Below are 20,711 nucleotides of genomic sequence, written 5' to 3'. Positions count from 1 at the left end.
AAGCTCAAACAGCAGTAAATGTTCCTGGATCATTCCTAATAATGAGGAGGGTGGGGAGGAAGGACAGAGAGGTGGTGCCAGCCTAATGCATATACAAATGTAAGCCCCGGCCGTTAGACACAGCACTGCCGGATTAAAAGTTGTTTTTATGACAATAACTGCATCCCCTGCCGAACGGACCCCAGGACAGATCTTGGATTAAAAGCATCTATCCGAAGGTACAAGTGGTTTGGGGGGGACAGATTGTGGGTACAGAGTCGCTTTAAGGGTACAAACCCATTTGGCGGGTCTGCAGCGAGTCTCCTTGCTGCGTTTTTGCAGCGAGATTCACTGCAGATCCCGGCCCTATACTTTCATTAGCAGAGAAACTCGCAGCAGGGATGTATATCCCTGCTGCGATTTTGTCTGCAGCCCGCCCCATTAACCCCCTAGCCGCCGGACATTATACATTACCGGGTCCCCGTTCCTGCTTGCTTCGGGGCTCCCGGTGTCTTCACGGCCCGCCCGGCCAATCAGTGCGCTGCGGCGGGGCAGCGCACTGATTGGCCGGGCGGAACGTGCCGGGAGCCGCCGAAGCAAGCAGGAACGGGGACCTGGTAATGTATATCCTGCTCGCCCCCCCTGCAGCCCTGATCGCCCCCTGCAGCCCCCGGCCGTATGATCGCCCCCCGCACCCCCCGGCCGCATGATCGCCCCCCGCCGTACGATCGCCCCCCCTAGCCCCCGGCCGCACGATCGCCCCCCCGCAGCCCGTGCGGCCGGGGGCTGCGGGGGGCAATCGTGCGGCCGGGGGCTGCAGGGGGCGATCGTGCGGCCGGGGGCTGCGGGGGCGATCGTGCGACCGGGGGGGGAGATCGTGCGGCCGGGGGGAGATCGTGCGGCCATCGTGCGGCCGGGGGGTGCGGGGGGCGATCGTACGGCCGGGGGGGTGCGATCATGCGGCCGGGGGGTGCGGGGGGCAATCATGCGGCCAGGGACGATCGGGGCTGCAGGATATACATTACCAGGTCCCCGCTCCTGCTTGCTTCGGCGGCTCCCGGCACGTTCTGCCCGGCCAATCAGTGCGCTGCCCTGCCGCAGCGCACTGATTGGCCGGGCGGCCCGTGAAGACACCGGGAGCCCCGAAGCAAGCAGGAACGGGGACCCGGTAATGTATAATGTCCGGCGGCTAGGGGGTTAATGGGGAGGGCTGCAGACAAAATCGCAGCAGGGATGTACATCCCTGCTGCGAGTTTCTCTGCTAATGAAAGTATAGGGCCGGGATCTGCAGCAAGTCTCGCTGCAAAAACGCAGCAAGGAGACTCGCTGCAGACCCGCCAAGTGGGTTTGTACCCTAAAGGTGTTGTCCAGCCCGAGATAAAAAAAATTATAACTGACTCATACTCACCTACAACAATCCCCCAACCCCCCCCCCCCCCCACACACACACACACACAACCACATGGTCGGACGCTTATTGCTTTCTGATTACTGGGACACTTTAACCCCGCAGGAACTTCAGACTCCAATCATTCAGTCACCCTGAGCAATTTTTTTTTCTGGGGCCGGACAACACCTTAAAATATTTGTATAGTTTTAGATGTTAAAATGTTAACAAGTTGATGGGTTGGAACTCCTCTTGGAGATTTTTTTTTAGTAGTTAGGGGGCTGATTTTTCATATCTGTATTGGGTCTGTATCTTGCCATTGCTCTTGCATTTCTCTGTGTTTTTGCTATTTCAGCCATGGAAACATGCTCCTGCCTAATGTGAATGGTGTTCTAGGAGAGCTGGCCAAATTTGTTTTTCTGTGTTCCAGATGGGGGGAGTGGCTGCCTCTACTTGGTTGTCCACTCCACCCATGCCACCCAGGTGGTTATTATTTTTGCCAGTTTTACATGGATCCTGCATGCCCAGAGCATTGGCTTATTATTTGCCATGCAGAGGCTAAAATTCAGTGTTGGTCTATCCCAGCATGAGGCCACCTTATCGTTGGTGGAATGGTTTACACTTTTTGCAAGTGGTAACCAAGAGCCTCATTATTTGTATGGAGATTTATTTTAGCAGTTGGGGGGTGCTTTTAGTGATTTTCATATCTGTATTGGGTCTGTATCTTGTTGTGGTTGTTGTTGTGTATCATTGTGGTGAGCTGATGCATTTCTCTGTGTTTTTGTGGGTTGGAACTTTGCTGCTAGTGGGAGCATCGTGGCATAAATGCGACAGGGCACAAGTGAGTAGTTATACTGCAGTAGTTAAGGTAAGCTGTATAGGACCTGTGAATTTATCTTGTGATATAGACTAATAAAAAAAAATACTGTTTATTATAGTTAATTTTTAAATGAATTTATTACTGTATTATTACTGTAGCTGATAGAGAGACGAAGAGGAAGAAGTGAGAAAATATGTTAAGGAAGGGAATAAAACCTTCTTCAGATTTATAAGTGACAGGAAGAAGAAGAATAGCTGCAGCATTACTAAAATAAGTAATGGGGAGAATATGTTTATTGACGGAGATAAGGCGGTCACTGACTATTTGAATAGCTACTTCTGCTCAGTGTTTTCAGAAGGAGGCCTTTACAATCACGGTATGGTTGGGCACAGCATTGACTCCAGTTGTATGGGTTTAGCCCCAATGTTTTCACAGGCTGAAGTTGCAGAGGAACTTGCCCATTTAAAGTTGAATAAGACGATGGGTCCAGATGGTGTCCACCCTAGGGTTCTTAACTCGGATGTGTGATTGCTAATCCTGATAATTAGAGAAAGGCCAATGTTATACCCACAAGGAGGGTAGTAGGGAAAAGCCCAGTAACTACAGGCCAGTTAGCTTAATATCTGTAGTAGTAAAAATGATAGAAACTCTTCTAAAAAAGAAGATAATGGATCATCTAAGAATCAACAATTTGATAGATCCAAACCAGCATGGCTTTACTAAGGGCAGATAATGTCAGACCAATCTAAATGATTTCTTTGATTATGTCACAAAAGTGTTTGGATGAAGGTGGTGCCGGGGATATCGCCTATCTGCACTCCATATGGACAAAGCCTTTGATATAGTTATATCATATTGGCAGTTCTGTGTAGGAAAAGACTGCAGAGGAGAAGGATTTAGGGGCAGTGATTTCTGACAGCCTTAAAATGAGACACCAGTGCAACCAGGCGGTAGGGAAAGCAAATCGTATAAAAGCTGAAGAAAAATTCAAGAGGGCACTCACCATAATATGCTTTATTGTAGTATATTCATGCTAACATCAACGCCGTGTAGTTGGCGGGGGGCGCCAGTGCAGGATGAAGTGATAAGTTACAGCTTTTTCACACAACTCGTGTGCTTCTACTGAGTCCGTAGTAGCACACGAGTTGTGCGAAACAGCTGTAACTCATCACTTCATCCTGTACTGGCGCCCCCCGCCAACTACACGGCGTTGATGTTAACATGAATATACTACAATAAAGCATATTATGGTGAGTGCCCTCTTGGATTTTTCGCCTTTTGGACTGTTACTTATGTCATTGGAGTGAGCACCAAGTGGAATAATCTGACCCCCATAGGTCTAAAAAAAATAGTAGTGTCGGTCTCTGCTTCTTATGAGTAGTAAAGCAAATTGTATGCTGGGTTGTATAGCTAGAGGTATAACCAGTAGGAAGAGGGAGATTGTGATCCCGCTGTATAGAGCTCTAGTGACACCACATCTGCAATACTATGTGTCCAGTTCTGGAGACATCACCTAAAAAAGGATGTTGATAAAAAAAAAAGAATGGGTCCAAAGACAGGCTACAAAAATAGTGGAGGGTGTCAGACAAAAAACATCAGGAAACACGGATTTGAATCTGTATGGTCTGGAGGAAAGAAGAGAAAGGGGGGACAATGTCGAAACCTTTAAATATGTTAAAAGGACTAAATAAGGTTCAGGAGGGAAATGTTTTTAGAAAAAAATTGAACTCAAGAACAAGAGGACACAGTGAGAGGTTAGGTGGGGGAAAGATCAGAAGCAACGTGAGAAAATATTACTTTACTGAAGATGCTTGGAACAAACTTCCAGTAGATTTGGTAGGTAAATCTACAAAAAGTGAATGTAAACCTGCCTGGGAGAAACATATATCTATCCTAAGATAATAAGAGAGGAAATACTAAAAAGGCAGACTACATGGACCAAGTGGTCTTTTTCTGCCATTAATCTACTATGTTTTTAGGAATGAAATAAAACACAAAAATACCAAATCTAAACATCTATATTTAACTTTAAGTAAAATAATAAAAGACAGATGGATACCTGGGTTCTATAAGACCTTCTTGTACTCCCCAGGCTACCTCACGAACTGCATTGCTGATCTCATGTCGGGATGTGTAGGCAAAGCAAACATTTAAAAAACACCTGAAAATAATTCAGAAAAAAAGTGTCAATTGTAACAAAATAATTATACTAAATAGCATTTTAAATGGTCTTCAAGGACAACTCCCACGTCAGCAAAAAAAAACAAAAAAAAAAAACACTAACAGACACAAACCCTATACTCACCATCCCTCCTAAGCCGATCGACAGTCAAAAATCCGTCCGGCCACGGTCCTGGTCAACCCCGTCCGCGTCTTCATCTTCTTCCTCACTTCTAGGGTCCCACGGCATGAATGAGAGCGAAAAGGCTCCTGATGGGCGTGCGCATCGGCATCCTTTTCATTGGCTTGATCGCATCACATGGCTTCTAGCTTGCTCAGCCAATCAGAGCTCAGCCAATGAAAAGGCTGCGGGTGCGCACGTGCACCAGCAGCCTTTTCGCTTCCATTCACTATAAAGGAAGACACAGAAGAAGAGGATGACCAGGCCCGCCCCCTCCCCCTTGTGACGACATCATCACAAAATGGCGACGGGAGAAGAGCAGCAAATACGTAAGGGGGGGTAAAAGACGCGGAACGGCAAGAGACAGGTGACTAACATACATTACAAAGTTATATAACTTTGTAATGTGTGTTAAAGGGAACCAATCAGAACCGTTTGGGCTGATATGGTTCCCTTGAGCATTGTATAAAGCACCTGGAGCGGCCCCAGCACGTACCGGCCGCAGCAGGTGCTTTATAACGGAGAAAATGACTTTTATTGCCCGGCTCGTGACTAGATACGAGCGGGGAAGTAGTCATGGTGGGCGGCTCCCCGCTCGTATCTAGTCACTGCGCTCTGCCTGTCAGCGCACTCAGAGGGGATGATTGACAGGCAGAGAGGTCCGTTACTGCCCTCTCTGCCTGTCAATCATCCCGCCGAGCGCGCTGACAGGCAGAGCGCAGTGACTAGATACGAGCGGGGAGCCGCCCACCATGACTACGTCTCTGCTCGTATCTAGTCACGAGCCGGGGAATAAAAGTCATTTTCTCCGTTATAAAGCACCTGCTGTGGCCGGTACGTGCCGGGGCCGCTCCAGGTGCTTTATACAATGCTCAAGGGAACCATCAGCCCAAACGGGCTGATTGGTTCCCTTTAAGGGAAAAAAAAACCGTGGGAGTTGTCCTTTAACCTACATATGCTTAAATGGGTATTCTGCCCATGGCATTAAAAAACATAAAGCCCCCTTTTTCTCTAGGAGTGATTTTAAAGATGGCACCAGCCGAGAAGCTAAATCTTCCAGCATGCCTCATAGAGACCGGGACATAGAGGGCCTGGCGCGCCGGATTATCACTTTGCAGTTCAATAAAATTGCATGCAACTTTGTCTATTTGTTCTTGCAAGTCTGTTGCTACTTCCCCCAATGGAAACAGTTGGAAGCTGCTTCCAATTTACATACTGTCCTAATTCAGTTTTTATCTTTGTTTAAAGTTATTCAATATGTATAATTCCAGGAAATAAAAATCAGTTCTGATCTCGTGATGATCACATAGGTGAACAAATTGTTGCTAGAATGTGCTGCAATTGTGTGATTCAATAGATGATGAGTTTTTGGAGATGCAGAAGGGAGACACTCTATTAGCTTAAAGGGGTTGTCTGGGCTTAGAAAAGCATGGCCGCTTTCTTCCAGAAGCAGCACCTCTCTTGTGCTCAGTTTAGTGGTTTTGCAGCTCAGATCCACTGAAGTAAATAGAGCTGAATGGTAATACCACACACAACCTGAGGACAGGGGTGGTGCTAATTTTGTAGCCGTGCTTTTTCTAATCCTTGACAACATCTTTAAGGGATTATCCAGCCTTACAAATCCGATAACCTGTTCTAAGCATAGGCCATCAACAGAAGATCTGATTTCCGGCACTGCTGCTGATCAGCAGAATGAAGGGGTTGTGCAAGCACTGCAACCTTTTCAGTGTTTACCTTATGCTTATTTTTGCAATCGCTGTAAAAGGTACTTTAGCGTTGTTCTATTCACTTGAAAGGGACAAAACTGCAGTGCCTTAAACCAACACTTTAGGGCTCGTTCACACAGAGCAAAAGCAGCGGAATTTCTGCGCTGAATCAGCGCAGAAATTTCAGCCGTTAAAATAGGTGCAGAGCTAATTTCCATTGTGTTGAAATGGGGAAAAAAGGGGGGGGGGGGAGGAGGATACTAGTATATATTCTGGTATACTCTAGTTTACTCGCCAAATACTCGCTGAATTTCAGCGCTGAATGCATGCGGATTCAGCGCGTATTCCTCGAGTATTCCGCGCTGAATTTGTCAAGAGCTGATTACGAGCTGAACACTTTCTTAGCGGAATACGCAGGGATTCTGCTTACATTCTGCTCGGAATTCAGCATCAGTTGATTTCAGGCGGAAATATTTCCTCGCGTAATCCGCCTCTTTTGCTCTGTGTGAACGTAGCCTTAAATAGCACAGAGATTGCAAGAATGAGCGTAGGTAAACAGTGAGGAGGCAACATTGTTTGCACTAACAATAGGCCATTAATTTTGTATGACTGGATAACCCACACATTAGAATGCATTTAAAGGGAATGTGTCACTTTTTCACATTTATTACTATAATTTTAGTTATATCACAACAATGCTTCAAAAAAATTGTTAAACTTTTATTTGTGTTTTGGTTCCTTCTTTATTTAATCCTAATGTGCTGCACTGGGGGCTGCCATTTGTAATAGCATCTGTGTAATGGTGCCTGCACGACACTTACACTCTAGCTTTATGGCAGCTCCCTGTGCATAGACCTCAATAGACGGCTCCCGTCTGGTTCACTTTGCTGTGAAGTGAAGATGCCATGCACACCTTACAGCAAAGTGGGAGGGAAACCAGGAGCCATAACTGTGAAGCCCCTCCATAAGACCCCCTGCAGGAGTGCTCACCATGGGATAGCTGCCTCCTATGTAACATGAGCTCTGCAAGGGGTCCGGCCCTGTGGGGGAGGGGGGCCTGGAGGAGAAGCACTGAGGAGCAGCTCACTGCTGTTGTCAGTGTGTTTACCCCATCCTTCCCAATTGTCACTGTAGCTAGCTATTGCACTGCATCTGTTGTACCTTTTACCTCCTCATCTGAGCACCCTCCTCTCCTGACATCCTCTGTGCTGCTGTGACACTGTGTCCTCTCCTATAGGATCAGCACCCTCCTCTCCTGACATCCTCTGTGCTGCTGTGACACTGTGTCCTCTCCTATAGATCAGCACTCTCCTCTCCTGACATCCTCTGTGCTGCTGGGACCTCTCCTATAAGGTCAGCCCTCTCCTCTCCTGACATACTCTGCGCTGCTGTGACATCCCCTATAAGATCAGCACACTCCTCTCCTGACATCCTCTGTGCTAATGTGTCCTCTCCTATAGATCAGCCCCCTCCTCTCCTGACATCCTCTGTGCTGCTGGAACCTCTCTTATAAGGTCAGCCCCCTCCTCTCCTGACAGCCTCTGCACTGCTGTGACATCCCCTATAAGGTCAGCACACTCTTTTCCTGACATCCTCTGTGCTGCTGGGACCTCTCCTATAGATCAGCCCCGTCCTCTCCTATAGATCAGCCCCCTCCTCTCCTGACATCCTCTGTGCTGCTGTGTCCTCTCCTATTGTATCATCCCCCTCCTCTCCTGACATCCTCTGTGCTGCTGTAACATCCCCTATAAGGTCAGCACACTCCTCTCCTGACATCCTCTGTGCTGCTGTGTCCTCTCCTATAAGGTCAGCACACTCCTCTCCTGACATCCTCTGTGCTGCTGGGACCTCTCCTATAGATCATCCCCCTCCTCTCCTGACATCCTCTGTGCTGCTGGGACCTCTCCTATAGATCATCCCCCTCCTCTCCTGACATCCTCTGTGCTGCTGGGACCTCTCCTATAGTATCGGCCCCCTCCTCTCCTGACATCCTTTGTGCTGCTGGGACCTCTCCTATAAGGTCAGCACACTCCTCTCCTGACATCCTCTGTGCAGCAAGGGACCTCTCCTAGAGATCAGCCCCGTCCTCTCCTATAGATCAGCCCCCTCCTCTCCTGACATCCTTTGTGCTGCTGGGACCTCTCCTATAAGATCAGCACACTCCTCTCCTGACATCCTCTGTGCTGCTGTGACACTGTGTCCTCTCCTATAGGATCAGCACCCTCCTCTTCTGACATCCTCTGTGCTGCTGTGACACTGTGTCCTCTCCTATAGGATCAGCACCCTCCTCTTCTGACACCCTGAATGACATCTGAATACTGAAAGTACTGAAAGATCTAGTACACAAATTAGCAATGAGATGCTGGACACCTGATTTGGATGATTCGTGCAGCATCTCATTGCTATTTTGGGTTTGAGTTTCGAGAATCGTGCATATGGACGTATGTATATAGGGCCCATTGTTGATTATGTATAGTATACAAGTAAACCTTTCATAGATTTTTTTTGTAGCGTACACAAAAAACGTGATTGAACACGTTTTTGTGTATGTTAAAAGTGACCATTTAAAAACTGATATGATAGACAGACTGCAAAAATGGAGCGTGAATCCGATCTATCAGGTCAGCGCTCACTTTCTCCTTGTTCCACACTAAGTGCGGGGGGGGGGGGGGGGGGTTGCTGGGAGGTGCTCGAGATAATCTGTTGGTGTAATAGGGCCCTAACAAAATGGCATCGCGAGGCCAGATTTGCAGCAGTCAAGTTACATGTTGCTTGCCTTCGCCAGTTTACCATGTTAGCTCCCTCTATTGGTCAAAAGGTGGGAAATATGAAAAGTTTGTATTTAATTCATATTTCCTGACAAGGGAATAAACAAAAAATATTTTCCAAAAATACATAAAAAATATGAAAAATACATTTTACCTCCAGATAAAAAAAAAAAAAATTAGGTGACATTCCCTTTAAACAGAAAGCATAGGAGAAAATATACATTCACAGAAATCAAAGAGAGAAAAATTAAATATGCAGGTTAGATACATTTGTGACTGCACTACATCTATTATGTATCTACACCTTCCTACAGACTAAATGTCATTTTCTTGGTGTAACAATAGAGAAAAGCTTGCTTAAACACTTACTTAGAGTAATACTTAGTTTCCAGGACTGCCTGAGCAATAAGTTTCTGGATGTCTAGTGGAAGCAAACTCAGGTCACCGATAACACGTATACAAACTTCATGTTTCTGAAGTTTATCTCTGCAAAAAACGTTAATTGAAATGTAAGATTATGTCACAGAATTATAATAACATTTGTCTTATTCTATACAGTAACAGAAGGAAAGGTGATCTTTAGGCTATGTTCACACTACGGAAGAGACCGGCCGTTCCGTGACCCCGGCCGTGTCACGGAACAGCTGGTCTCTGCCCGGATCATCCCAGCCGGCATCAGCGCGCACCCGCATCAGAGCTTCCCCCTGCACACTATGGAGCGAGCGTCCGGAGCTGCTCGCTTCATAGTGTGAATTGACAGGGTTTCCTACAGGCGCAATTCATTGAATTGCGGCCGCAGAAAACGGACATGTCAGTTATTTGCGGGGCCGCACGGGATCCCGGCTGGAGCGTATACGTTGTGTATACGCTCCGGCCGGGATCTGACTGAAGCAGAGGCAGTGTTCCACCTCGCAAAAACTACGGCTGTTGTTGCCATCGGCAACAAAGGCCATAGTTTTACGTAGTGTGAACATAGCCTTAAAGTGAATGTACCATCAGGTACATCGCTTTAAAGTGACACTTTCACCTCCTATTTACATTTTGACCGCTCTCCACAGGTGTAAAGGGTAAATGTTACAGGTTTCATTACATACTTTATATCACACCACATGGTGCTTGTTCTGGTAAAAAGTCGTTTTTATCACCTGTGGATTGGTATATGTGGGCGGGACCTCTCGGCCTATGTGCCACATTGCTCCGCCCCTAGCACCATTTAAACCCGCCCCATCCGTGACATCATTGCCTCATAGGCCCCGCCCCCTCAGCAGCCATTGGAGGGGCCAGCCTAAAGCTCTAGGCCCCACCCCCTAGATTGTCCCACATCAATGGCCGCTGAGGGGCGGGGCCTATGTGATGATGATGTCACGAATGGGGCGGGGCGATGTGGCACATAGGGCACGAGGCCCCGTACACATATACCAATCCACAGGTGATAAAAAAATGACTTTTTACCAGAACAATCACCATGAGGTATAATATAAAATAAGTAATGAAAGCTGTAACATTTACCCTTTACACCTGTGGAGAGCAGTCAAAATGCAAATAGGGGATGACAGTGTCACTTTTAGTTTTCCACATGAATGGATCGGTGGAGGCACAGGGATGCCAGTGCACGGTCTTTCTTTTGAACCACTGCCCGGTTCTCGCGCATGGTACCGGTCTATTCCTGGGCCCGCCAGTTACCAGTGTGACGAAATACCCTCCCTCTGAAATGCAGCTTCATTAATTCTAATGGGCCAGCGGGTCTGCCCCCAGTGCTTCATGCTGGGCTGATGCCCGGGAAAACATTGGAGCTGTGCGTGGGAACTGGTTCACAAAAAGGCCTGCAAGCGCTGATCCATTCATGTAAAAAACTTTAAACGATCTACCTGATGTTATATTCGCTATAAAGTGTAACTGTCACTTAAAACATCTTTGTAGATATCAATAGTACAAGCTAGGGATGGTCCGAACCCGCGAAGGTTCGGGTTCGTCTGAACCCGAACGCTCGGCATCGGATTACCGCTGTCTGCCCGCTCCATATACAGCGGGAGGAATGTCTGGAAAACTGGGATACAGCCTATGGCTATGGCTGTATCCCAGTTTTCCAGGCGGTCCTCCCGCTGGATACGCCCGCTGCACAAAGCGGGCAGACAGCGGTAATCATTGCGGATGGTTCGGGGTTCGTACGAACTCCGTACGAACTCGGTTCGGACCATCCCTAGTACAAGCAAATTCAAGAAAGTCTGTAATAGGTTTTATTAGGCAAAATAACCTCCTTCTGTACTCACAAGGCTGTCCCTCCTCACTTCTTATCTGTTAATTATAAAAAGAAAGCTGTCTACAGCAGAGAGAAGAAAGGTGAAGGTTTGCACTCCCCATTATAGCCTATGGAGAGGGAAGGGCTGAGGGGGATGAGTGAGCAGGAAGAGGAGACAAACAGTGTGATACTACATGTCCGGTGCTGACAGAATGAGTCGCTCCTTTGGGCACCAGGTGAGGGTGGCTTCATTTTATTTTTCTGGGACTCTGTATGATCTGTCTAGGACCCTACAAAACGCTCCAGTTCTCTACATAATACAGTAATTTACAGTCTCCAATAGCTCCTTCTGACTGTTGTATGTAAGGACTTGCTTTTCCCATATTAGTTACCTACTTGTTTTTCTTCAATTCATTTTTTTTCTCATTAAAGTATGATATCATCAAGGCTTTAGAACCAATTACCAGTTTCCCATACAATGGTTTTATCATACAAAATAATTGGTTCCAGGACAACAATTGTCTGTGGAGGGACCACTGTACAGTTGCTTAAAATTGCTGACCCCTATAACTATTTATTATTTAGTAATCTGCAGAGCTGTGTAAAGGCTCAATTTCTCAGGCTGCTATGGAAACAAATTTGCCAGAAATTGACAGTGGCATTTAAACAGTTAAAGTAGCCAGCAATGGAGATTACTCTGTTTCAGCTATTGGCGGTGGCCCCTGGCTGCTGAAAACAGCTAAGAGCTGGCGGGTATAAAGCATGCCTGACCCCCAAGCCCTCTTTTTACCTCCTTAACAACTGCATAATGTAACTGTATGTGATTTGTCATTAAAAAAAGCTATACATTTTCTTACTTTTCTTCAAGCAGACGAGTGAACTTTTGCCGAGCTAGTTCCATAAGGCCATCCACCTCTTCTTTAGAACGTTTAAAGTTCTCAATGCTGAAAGCATACACAGTCACCTCACAAATTCCAAGGTTTAAGCACCAACGCAATGTCTAGATGGAGAGGAAAAAAGAAAACTTAAATCAATGCATCCTTATTTAAGATGAGATTAACACAAGTAATCTTTGTACAAATGAAAAATGAAAATAAAAAACGCTATTTAAAGCGACTCTGTACCAACAAATATGACCCCTCAAACTGCTTGCACTTTTGAATAGCTGCTTTTAATCCAAGATCTGTCCTGAGGCCTGTTCGGCAGGTGATGCAGTTATTGTCCTAAAAAACAACTTTTAAACTTGCAGCCCTGTGTCAAATTGGCGCGACCTAGAGTGTCTATGCCCTAGGCTTGTAACAACCCTCCTCTCCGGCCTTCTTCACCATTAGGAATGCCCGCAGGCAGAATTTCTCTTAATCATCACCACCTGTCTGGACACTGCACATGTGCTGGATCGTTAAGGCACCTGTGCAGTGTTTAGACAAGTGATGAATAGGAAAAGTCCTGCCTGGGGCATTCCTAATGGTCAAGAGGGCGGGGAGGAAGGATGGAGAGGCGGTGTAAGCCTAGGGCATAGACACTCTAGGCCACACCAATTTGACACAGGGCTAGAAGTTTAAAAGTTGTTTTTTAGGACAATAACTGCATCACCAAATGCCGAATGGACCCAGAACAAATCTTGGATTAAAAGCAGCTATCCAAAGGTACAAGCGGTTTGGGGGGGCAGATTGTGGGTACATTTGAACAGGTGTAAAACTAAGTGACAGGTGTAAAAATAAGTGCATGGGTGGATAGGGCCTTCATATTGCATTCGAACAAAAAGGCTTATATCTTGGTGTTGGAAAGGGTTGCCGAGATTTGAAAAAGAAAGGCATGCTCATAATCCTGATAAGTTAAGCAGTTGACTGGTCTGCTTTAAAGGGATTTTCCAAGTAAAATGGACTGATGAGCTATCCACAGGATAGCTCATCATTCAATTATCACAAGGGCGCCAACACCCACAATAATCAGCTGTTTTGGGGCCATAGTACACAGTTAATGGAGATAAACCATGTAGCGGTGGTAACCTAGAACTGCAGCTCAGCTTCTGTCCACTTGAACCCAAATGACTGAGGAGCTATCCTGTATATAGCTCAGTCTATTTTGGCCAGAAAACCCCTTTAACGTGCATGTTTGTAAAACTATGTCGCTCTTATGTCCTAAAATTCTTTAGGGAAGATTTATCAAGCTGTCTTCTAGTAAGATCCTCTTTGTTGCGCTGATTGTTTGCAATGTGCCACAAAAAGACTCTTACTATAGCTTGATAAATCTCCCCCCTTTGTATCTGAAAGCAAGTTCCTCAGGTATACACTTGTAGTTATACCTAGCAAATGATGCAGAGCCTATGCCTATACACTACAAATTTACCAGGTTAATTTATGGGAACCTCTGACCTCAGCAAGCTTTTCAAATCCCTGTGAATGGCCCTCCTGTCTCTCCACATGGCATTTTTGAGCATATCTTCGGTTTCCATCCATGATAAATGCAACATGTTTGGGCATTGGGCCAGCCTGTTTAAAAAGGAGATAGATATGGTCAAAAAACATTGCATTGCTGGTATATGAACAAATACAGCAGAACACCTTGCCTACCTTAAGGACATTTGCACATAAGCGTTCAATCAGTGATAGCTCCTTGTCACGAATCCAAGACATGATGAAATAAGTCTAAAAAATAAGAACTTTGTTTAGGTGATTATTACCTTACCTGCAACATTTACATTTATACATACACACAAAAAAAACATTTTATATATTTATATATATACACGCAAAAAAGAAAACCATCGTATTTATGGCATATTGCTAGGATACGCTATCATTGTACGAACTAGTATGAGCCCCAAATGTAGATGCTTCCTGTCCCGTCCGAGCGCCACCCCCCGGCCGGCGAGCGCTGCATGTTAATGTCCTGTGTGCGCAGGGACGCCAGTGCGCGCGCGGGAAGTGGAGGAGCAGCAGGGTCCAGGGGAGAATATTCCTGAGTGCACAGCCATCCCCCCGCACCCATCCCAACCCACCCGGCGTCCCTGCACACACAGAACATTAACGTGCAGCGCTCGCTGGCCGGGGGAGAAGGGCACTCGTACAGGACTGGTACCGGTCCCCCAACCCCCCCGGCCGGCGAGCGAGCAAGCGCTGCACACGTTGTCCTGTGTGTGCAGGGAAGCGGCCATGTCAGAGCTGAAGGTGGAGGAGCAGCACATGGAGGCGGCTGTCCTGTAGTCCCCTCAGTAACAGTACAGGACTGTAGGAGGAATAATGGGCTGCAGCAGGCAGGAGAAGTTATTGCTGTGTGTGGTCTCCTGCCTGCTGCAGCCCATTATTCCTCCTACAGTCCTGTACTGTTACTGAGGGAACTACAGGTCCCATACCCATACACCCCTGCCCGCCCCCCTGTATACCCATACACCCCTGCCCGCCCCCCTGTATACCCATACACCCCTGCCCGCCCCCCCTTGTATACCCATACACCCCTGCCTGCCCCCCCTTGTATACCCATACACCCCTGCCCGCCCCCCCTGTATACCCATACACCCCTGCCCGCCCCCCCTGTATACCCATACACCCCTGCCTGCCCCCCCTGTATACCCATACACCGCTGCCCGCCTCCCTGTATAGTATAGGGGAGAGAGAGAGAGGGGGGAGAGGAGAGAGAGAGGAGAGAGAAGATAGATAGATAGATATCTTCACAGCGTGTCAGTGCAGCACCATCTACAGCCCCCTATAATGTGCCACTCATAATGTCCCCATAACAGTGCCTTTGTACTGTCACCTATACATAACATACTATATACCCATCATATATACTGTACGTCCCTGTACTGTCACCTGTATATACTATATACCCATCATATATACTCTGGGTACCTATAGTACATAGCTATATACCTGTATATACACGTCCTGTAGTGTGCACATAGCTGTATGCTGTATACCTGTATATACACGTCCTGTAGTGTGCACATAGCTGTATGCTGTATACCTGTATATACACGTCCTGTAGTGTGCACTTAGCTGTATACCTGTATATACACGTCCTGTAGAGTGCACATAGTTTGGGTTGCTGCTCATTGAGTTACTGTACTTTTTTTTAACTTTATTGAAACAAACTATCCCCAGTTTGGCACGGCCAAGTGGGTGTGGCTTGTAAAAGGGTGTGGCTTACAAAGGGGGCGTGTCATAGTTATCGTCCAATTATCGTTACCGCAGCTACATATGCGATAAACCGCGATATTGATTTAGGCCAATATCGCCCAGCCCTAGTGTGTATGTGTATATATATATATATATATATATATATATATATATATATATATATATATATATATTACACACACATAGTCCCCTGCTGGAAACTTTATGTAAATACACCCAAGTCGTGACATTTTTTTTTTTTTAGAGAGAAATTGAAGCCTGCCTGAATTACTAAACTGTGTGAAATAGCACTATATGTGCATATTAGGAATTTGTCTAACTTTGCTAATGTAATAACATCTTAAAAAAATACATTTTGGCCGGATTAATCCTTTAAGGCCCTATTACACCATGCGATTATCAGCCATATTCGGACGATAATTGCTTGGTGTAATAGCTAGTGTTTGCTGGTGGTCTTTCCTGACCTATTTAGGTAAATACTGTACTTGTATTCTCCATGTAATAATTCTGGAACATTTTTTCTTATAAATTTTAGTTGTGCCCTTTTTTCTACTAGATATGTTTAGGTATACCTAGACTTGTCCTACTAGACTTGTTGTGTAATAGGAGCGGTGGCAGCAGACCGCTGATATCTGCTATGGGCTGCCCAGACGATCAAGCGATCACCCGAACAGCCCCTGTGGCTCCCCGACTCTCACCCCCTACATGCAGACGCGAGTAATAGCACCGGGGCAGCAAGCAGGGAGCACTCGTTTGCTCCTCTCCGTTGCCCCTGTGTAATAGGAGCTTTAGGAACACACCCAGCTGACAATACAATTAAACATTTCTAGAAAGAATAAACAAAGCTTGCCATACACAAAAGGTATCCACTTCAGAAGAGCAAGGGAGGCACAACCTGGATACACTATTGCTCCTAGCAGCTCAGGGCTGCATTCAGACAATTGCAACTAAACACTGTCCTCTTCATCATATAAAGACAAGTTCCAGAAAAAGATTCAGCAGAAATAAAGAAGATGCAGTAAAGGGCCTATTACACGGGTCGTTTAAAGGAGCAAACAAGCGCTCTCAGCGCTTGTTTGCTCCTTGTTCCCCGCTCGCTGCCGCCGCTATTCTACGCGGCTGCAGCGAGCGGGTGAGTGCGGGAGGGGGCGGTGGGGAGCTGCGGGGTGGGGCTGCTCGGAGGATCGCTGATCGTCCGGGCAGCCCATAGGATACAGAAGCGTCTGCTGCCGATGCTCCTATTCAACGGAGCGACGGCAGCAGATCGCTGCTATATCAGTCGCTTGTTTTTCAACATGTTGAAACCGCGATATCGGCCGAATACGGACGATAATCGTTCCGTGGAATAGGGCCTTAAGAGAGAGAAAGGTGCTGCCCTAGGCACCAGACCACGGGTGACTAGTGGTAAATACGGTCCTGACAGTGGTATATAACAGTGAATATATATAAATCTGCATTCATTTATTGGATAAAAATATCCAAAGTCATACACCTTTTTTTATACAGATAGGCATATACAGGCATACAGAAAATTCTGGTTTTGGAAATAATATTGGGGACAGAAATTAGTCAATATACAGAAAATAGGACCCAATGTGAATTAAACAAATCTGTCCTCAATTAGTTTTGGTCTGAAAAATTTGTTAGTATTTCAAAGTGCCCTAAATGCTGGAAAACTAGGTCTCCGTCTCCTAGTACTGTACCCACGTACAATACAAACAGATAACACCTCCACTCCACCTCGAGGTTGTACAGGGTGCAGGTCCAAAATGAACACCGGTGAGTATAATAGATGTAAAAATTTATTAAAACGATTAAAATGCGACACAACACGTTTGTAAACCGATCCAGTGTCTTTCTCAAGTGTCAAATCTCAAGCAGATGACACTTGAGAAAGAAACCGGATCAGGTTTAGAAATGCGCTGTGTCATCTTTTTAATCGTTCTAATACATTTTTACATATGCAGTTTTAATACATTTTTATATATATTCTACTCATTGATGTTTATCTTGGACCTGCGCCCTGTACAAACTCAAACGTGGATTGGAGGTGTTATCTGTTTACCACTGTGGGAAGAGGAGAGGCTTCTAGCTACTGCTCCTACCTGTTGTATTGCCTGATGTTTATTTTTGTTCATTTTCGACTTGGCCCTAATTACTGTGGATTTACTAGTGTCTAGTTCAGAAGTATAAAAAAAAAAAAAAAAAAAAAAAGTACTGTACCCAACTTGCGATTTCAGGAAAAAGTAAGGCTAGGTTCACACTGTGTTTTTGCAGTCTGTTATATATTTTTTACATTTCGAGCAAATGGTCTCATACATGATGATTTCACTCATACTAAATTAAAGGGGTAGTTCGGCGCTAAAAAATTATTCACAAAATAACACACATTACAAAGTTATACAACTTTGTAATGTATGTTATGTATGTGAATGGCGCCCTTCCCCGTGTTCCCCGATCCCTGTCTGTGGACCCGGAAGTGTAGTGCATTATACATACCTGATTCGTGTCAACCCGTCCGCATTTCTTCTGACAGTGATGTAATCTTCGGGAGGCCGGCCGACCCGCTCCTGCCGTCCCCCCTCTGCCGCGTCATAACTGTGCTCAGCCGCGATTGGCTCAGCACAGTTATGCTCAGCCAATCGCAGCTGAGCAGCTGGTGACGTGTGCCGTGATTGGTTCCCTTTAAACTGTTTAGGAGCTCCCATCATTATTATTAATCATGATGCTGGGTGAGGGTCTGAACACCCAAACCAATCAAAATTTCTGTGACATTCTTAAAGTGACAGGGATATTTTAATTCAGGTGGAAGGGAAAAAGAATGGTAGCCGTTCCCCTTGGAAGACACAGCTCTGATAACACTAATATAAGTAATGTGCTGCATCTGTGTGTCCATCATAAGATCAGAGGACAAATGTGTTCACAAGAAATGAAGATTTTTATTTTATAGCATCATGCTGCGTTTACACGGAACGACTATCGTTCGAACTTTCGCAATAACGATCGCATTTGAGCGATAATCGTTCCGTATAAACACAGCAAACGATGAAACGACAAGCGAGAAATCGTTCATGTAATTTTTCAACATGTTCTTAAATCGTCGTTCGCTGAAAATCCGCAGATCGCTTAGTGTAAACAGTCTTTTACCGATTTACCCTACGTAAAAGATGGGCTTAAGCGATCTTAAAAACGATCGCAATACTGATTTTTCTTACGAATTTTCAAACGATTTTTCTAACGATTTATTCGTCTAAACGCTGATCGTTATAAAAACCAAATTGTTGCTTCAAAATCGTTAAACGATCGATTGGGCGAATTATCGCTCTGTGTAAACACAGCATCAAGCAGAGATGTTGAGAAGTTGATACAGAATGTATATTAGAATGCTGCATAACTATTATACAAAAATGACAAAGATGTCTGCAGAATAGGAGAGAACTAAGCAGAAAGTACAGGGAGTGACCAGACCACATCTGTATTTACTGCACAGGAGACACAGACACGGGGGATAGAAGCCCAAAATACATCTATATACTATATTAAACACTATATACAGTGTGTGTATATATATATATATACACATGATCATCTGCAGTTCCAAGGCAAAGCAGCAACAGGTTACCGTCTATTGGTTCTATGAGTAACTACAATAAACTGCACAGTTGTAAAGGCGACATATAGAACGAGCAGACCTCTTACCCGAGTCTCATCACCTTCTATGTATGTATGAAAGACTTCCGCATTCACAGGCAGCCGGGGCCGCGCGCACAATTGACCTCAGCGGGTCGCCGTTCCATGACGTCATCGCGCGAGCAGGGAGATTGCTCTAGAGATGAGCGGGAGTTGGGGAGTTGGCCAATCACAGAAGGCTGAGGTGTTGTACGTGTGGTGGCTAGAGCGGGTGAAGGTCGCTATAGACCGGATGATGCTGGTTTGTTTTGTATCGTCAGTGAGAGGATGTGAACGTTACCGAGGAGAATAAGTCCGACCCCGGGGATCCTGGATAGTTAAATATAGGCAATCTGTAGTCAGAGGTTTATTGACCGAATCTTTGTGGGATAAAGTGACTTGGGTTTTATCACAATAGATCATGGTATGGCTCGCCACTCAATGCTATGGACTGTTAAAGGGGTAGTGTGGCGCTCAGAAATTATTCACAGAATAACACACATTACAAAGTTATACAACTTTGTAATATATGTTTAGTCTGTGAATGGCCCCCTTCCCCGTGTCCCACCACCCCCACCCGTGTACCTGGAATTGTTGGTGCAGTATACATTACCTGATCCGTGTCGAGGGCCGTCCACCATCTTGTGCCAAACATCATCTTCGGACGGCCGGCCGAGTTGCTGCCGCCTGTCCCTCCTCCGCCGCATCACAACTGTGCTCAGCCGCGATTGGCTGAGCACAGTTATGCTCAGCCAATCGCGGCTGAGCATCGGATGACGCTGCAGAGGGCAGCCGACATTCGGAGCTGTTCGCCGGCCGCCCGAAGAAGACGTCACTCGCTGAAGATCAGAGACTGGTGTCGGCACGTGACAGGTGAGTATAGTGCACCACACTTCCGGGTACACGGATGGGGGTGGTGGGACACGGGGAAGGGGGCCATTCACAGACATAACATACATTACAAAGTTGTATAACTTTGTAATGTGTGTTAGTCTGTGAATAATTCGTTACCGCCGCACTACCCCTTTAAAGTGTTATACGGGGCAATGCAGAGGAGCAAGTGAGCGCTCGCCTGCTCCTCGTTCCCCGCTCGCTTCTATGGGGGATGGCCATAGAAGATAGCGACGGTCTGCTGCCGCCGCTCCTATTGTGCGGCCCGACGGCAGCATGTCGCTGCTATCTAAGTCCTTTGTCTTTCAACATGTCAAAAGGCAACGAGAAACATTCAATAATCGTCTTGTGTAATAGGGCCTTAAAGGGGTAGTGCGGCGCTAAACAATTATTCACTAAATAACACACATTACAAAGTTTTACAACTTTCTAATGTATATTATGTTAGTGAATGGCCTCCTTCCCCGTGTCCCCCCCCCCCCCCCCCCCCGGTAGACCTGGGAGTGTAGTGCTCTATTCGTGTCAACCCCGGCCGCCTTCTTGGGGACAATGATGAAATCTTCGGGAGGCCGGTTGAACTGATCCGACCGTCCCTCATGCCGGCCCCCCTCTGTCGCGTCATCAGCTGCTCAGCCGCGATTGGCTGAGCATAACTGCGCTCAGCCAATTGCGGCTGAGCAGCTGATGACGCCGCAGAGGGGGGGCCGGCATGAAGGAGGGCTGGTGCGGACCGGCCGACCTCCCGAAGACGATGTCATTGTCCCCAAGATGG

The 20,711-nt window shown here is 46.3% G+C and overlaps 1 protein-coding gene across 2 annotated transcripts in view; it reads right to left on the bottom strand.

Annotated features, from left to right (window-relative positions):
- The window catches only part of DHDDS (dehydrodolichyl diphosphate synthase subunit), a 71,258-nt gene that overhangs the window by 6,901 nt on the left and 43,646 nt on the right, over positions 1-20,711 (bottom strand). Inside the window, exons 1-6 of one of the 2 annotated variants that reach the window (XM_069972601.1) lie at positions 19,079-19,154; positions 13,814-13,888; positions 13,616-13,732; positions 12,098-12,240; positions 9,371-9,487; positions 4,246-4,347 (exon numbers count right to left, since the gene is read on the bottom strand). In XM_069972601.1, coding sequence (XP_069828702.1) covers positions 4,246-4,347; positions 9,371-9,487; positions 12,098-12,240; positions 13,616-13,732; positions 13,814-13,876 — 542 coding nt within the window. In that variant the 5' untranslated portion in view covers positions 13,877-13,888; positions 19,079-19,154. Of the gene's footprint in view, positions 1-4,245; positions 4,348-9,370; positions 9,488-12,097; positions 12,241-13,615; positions 13,733-13,813; positions 13,890-19,078; positions 19,155-20,711 lie in introns of those variants that run through there. The other variant, XM_069972602.1, reaches the window with a different exon arrangement.

This window comes from Dendropsophus ebraccatus, chromosome 5, assembly GCF_027789765.1.
Source record: "Dendropsophus ebraccatus isolate aDenEbr1 chromosome 5, aDenEbr1.pat, whole genome shotgun sequence".
NCBI lineage: Eukaryota > Metazoa > Chordata > Amphibia > Anura > Hylidae > Dendropsophus > Dendropsophus ebraccatus.
The sequence above is the reverse complement of the archived record's forward strand: the minus strand, read 5'-3'. Positions and strand labels throughout refer to the sequence as shown.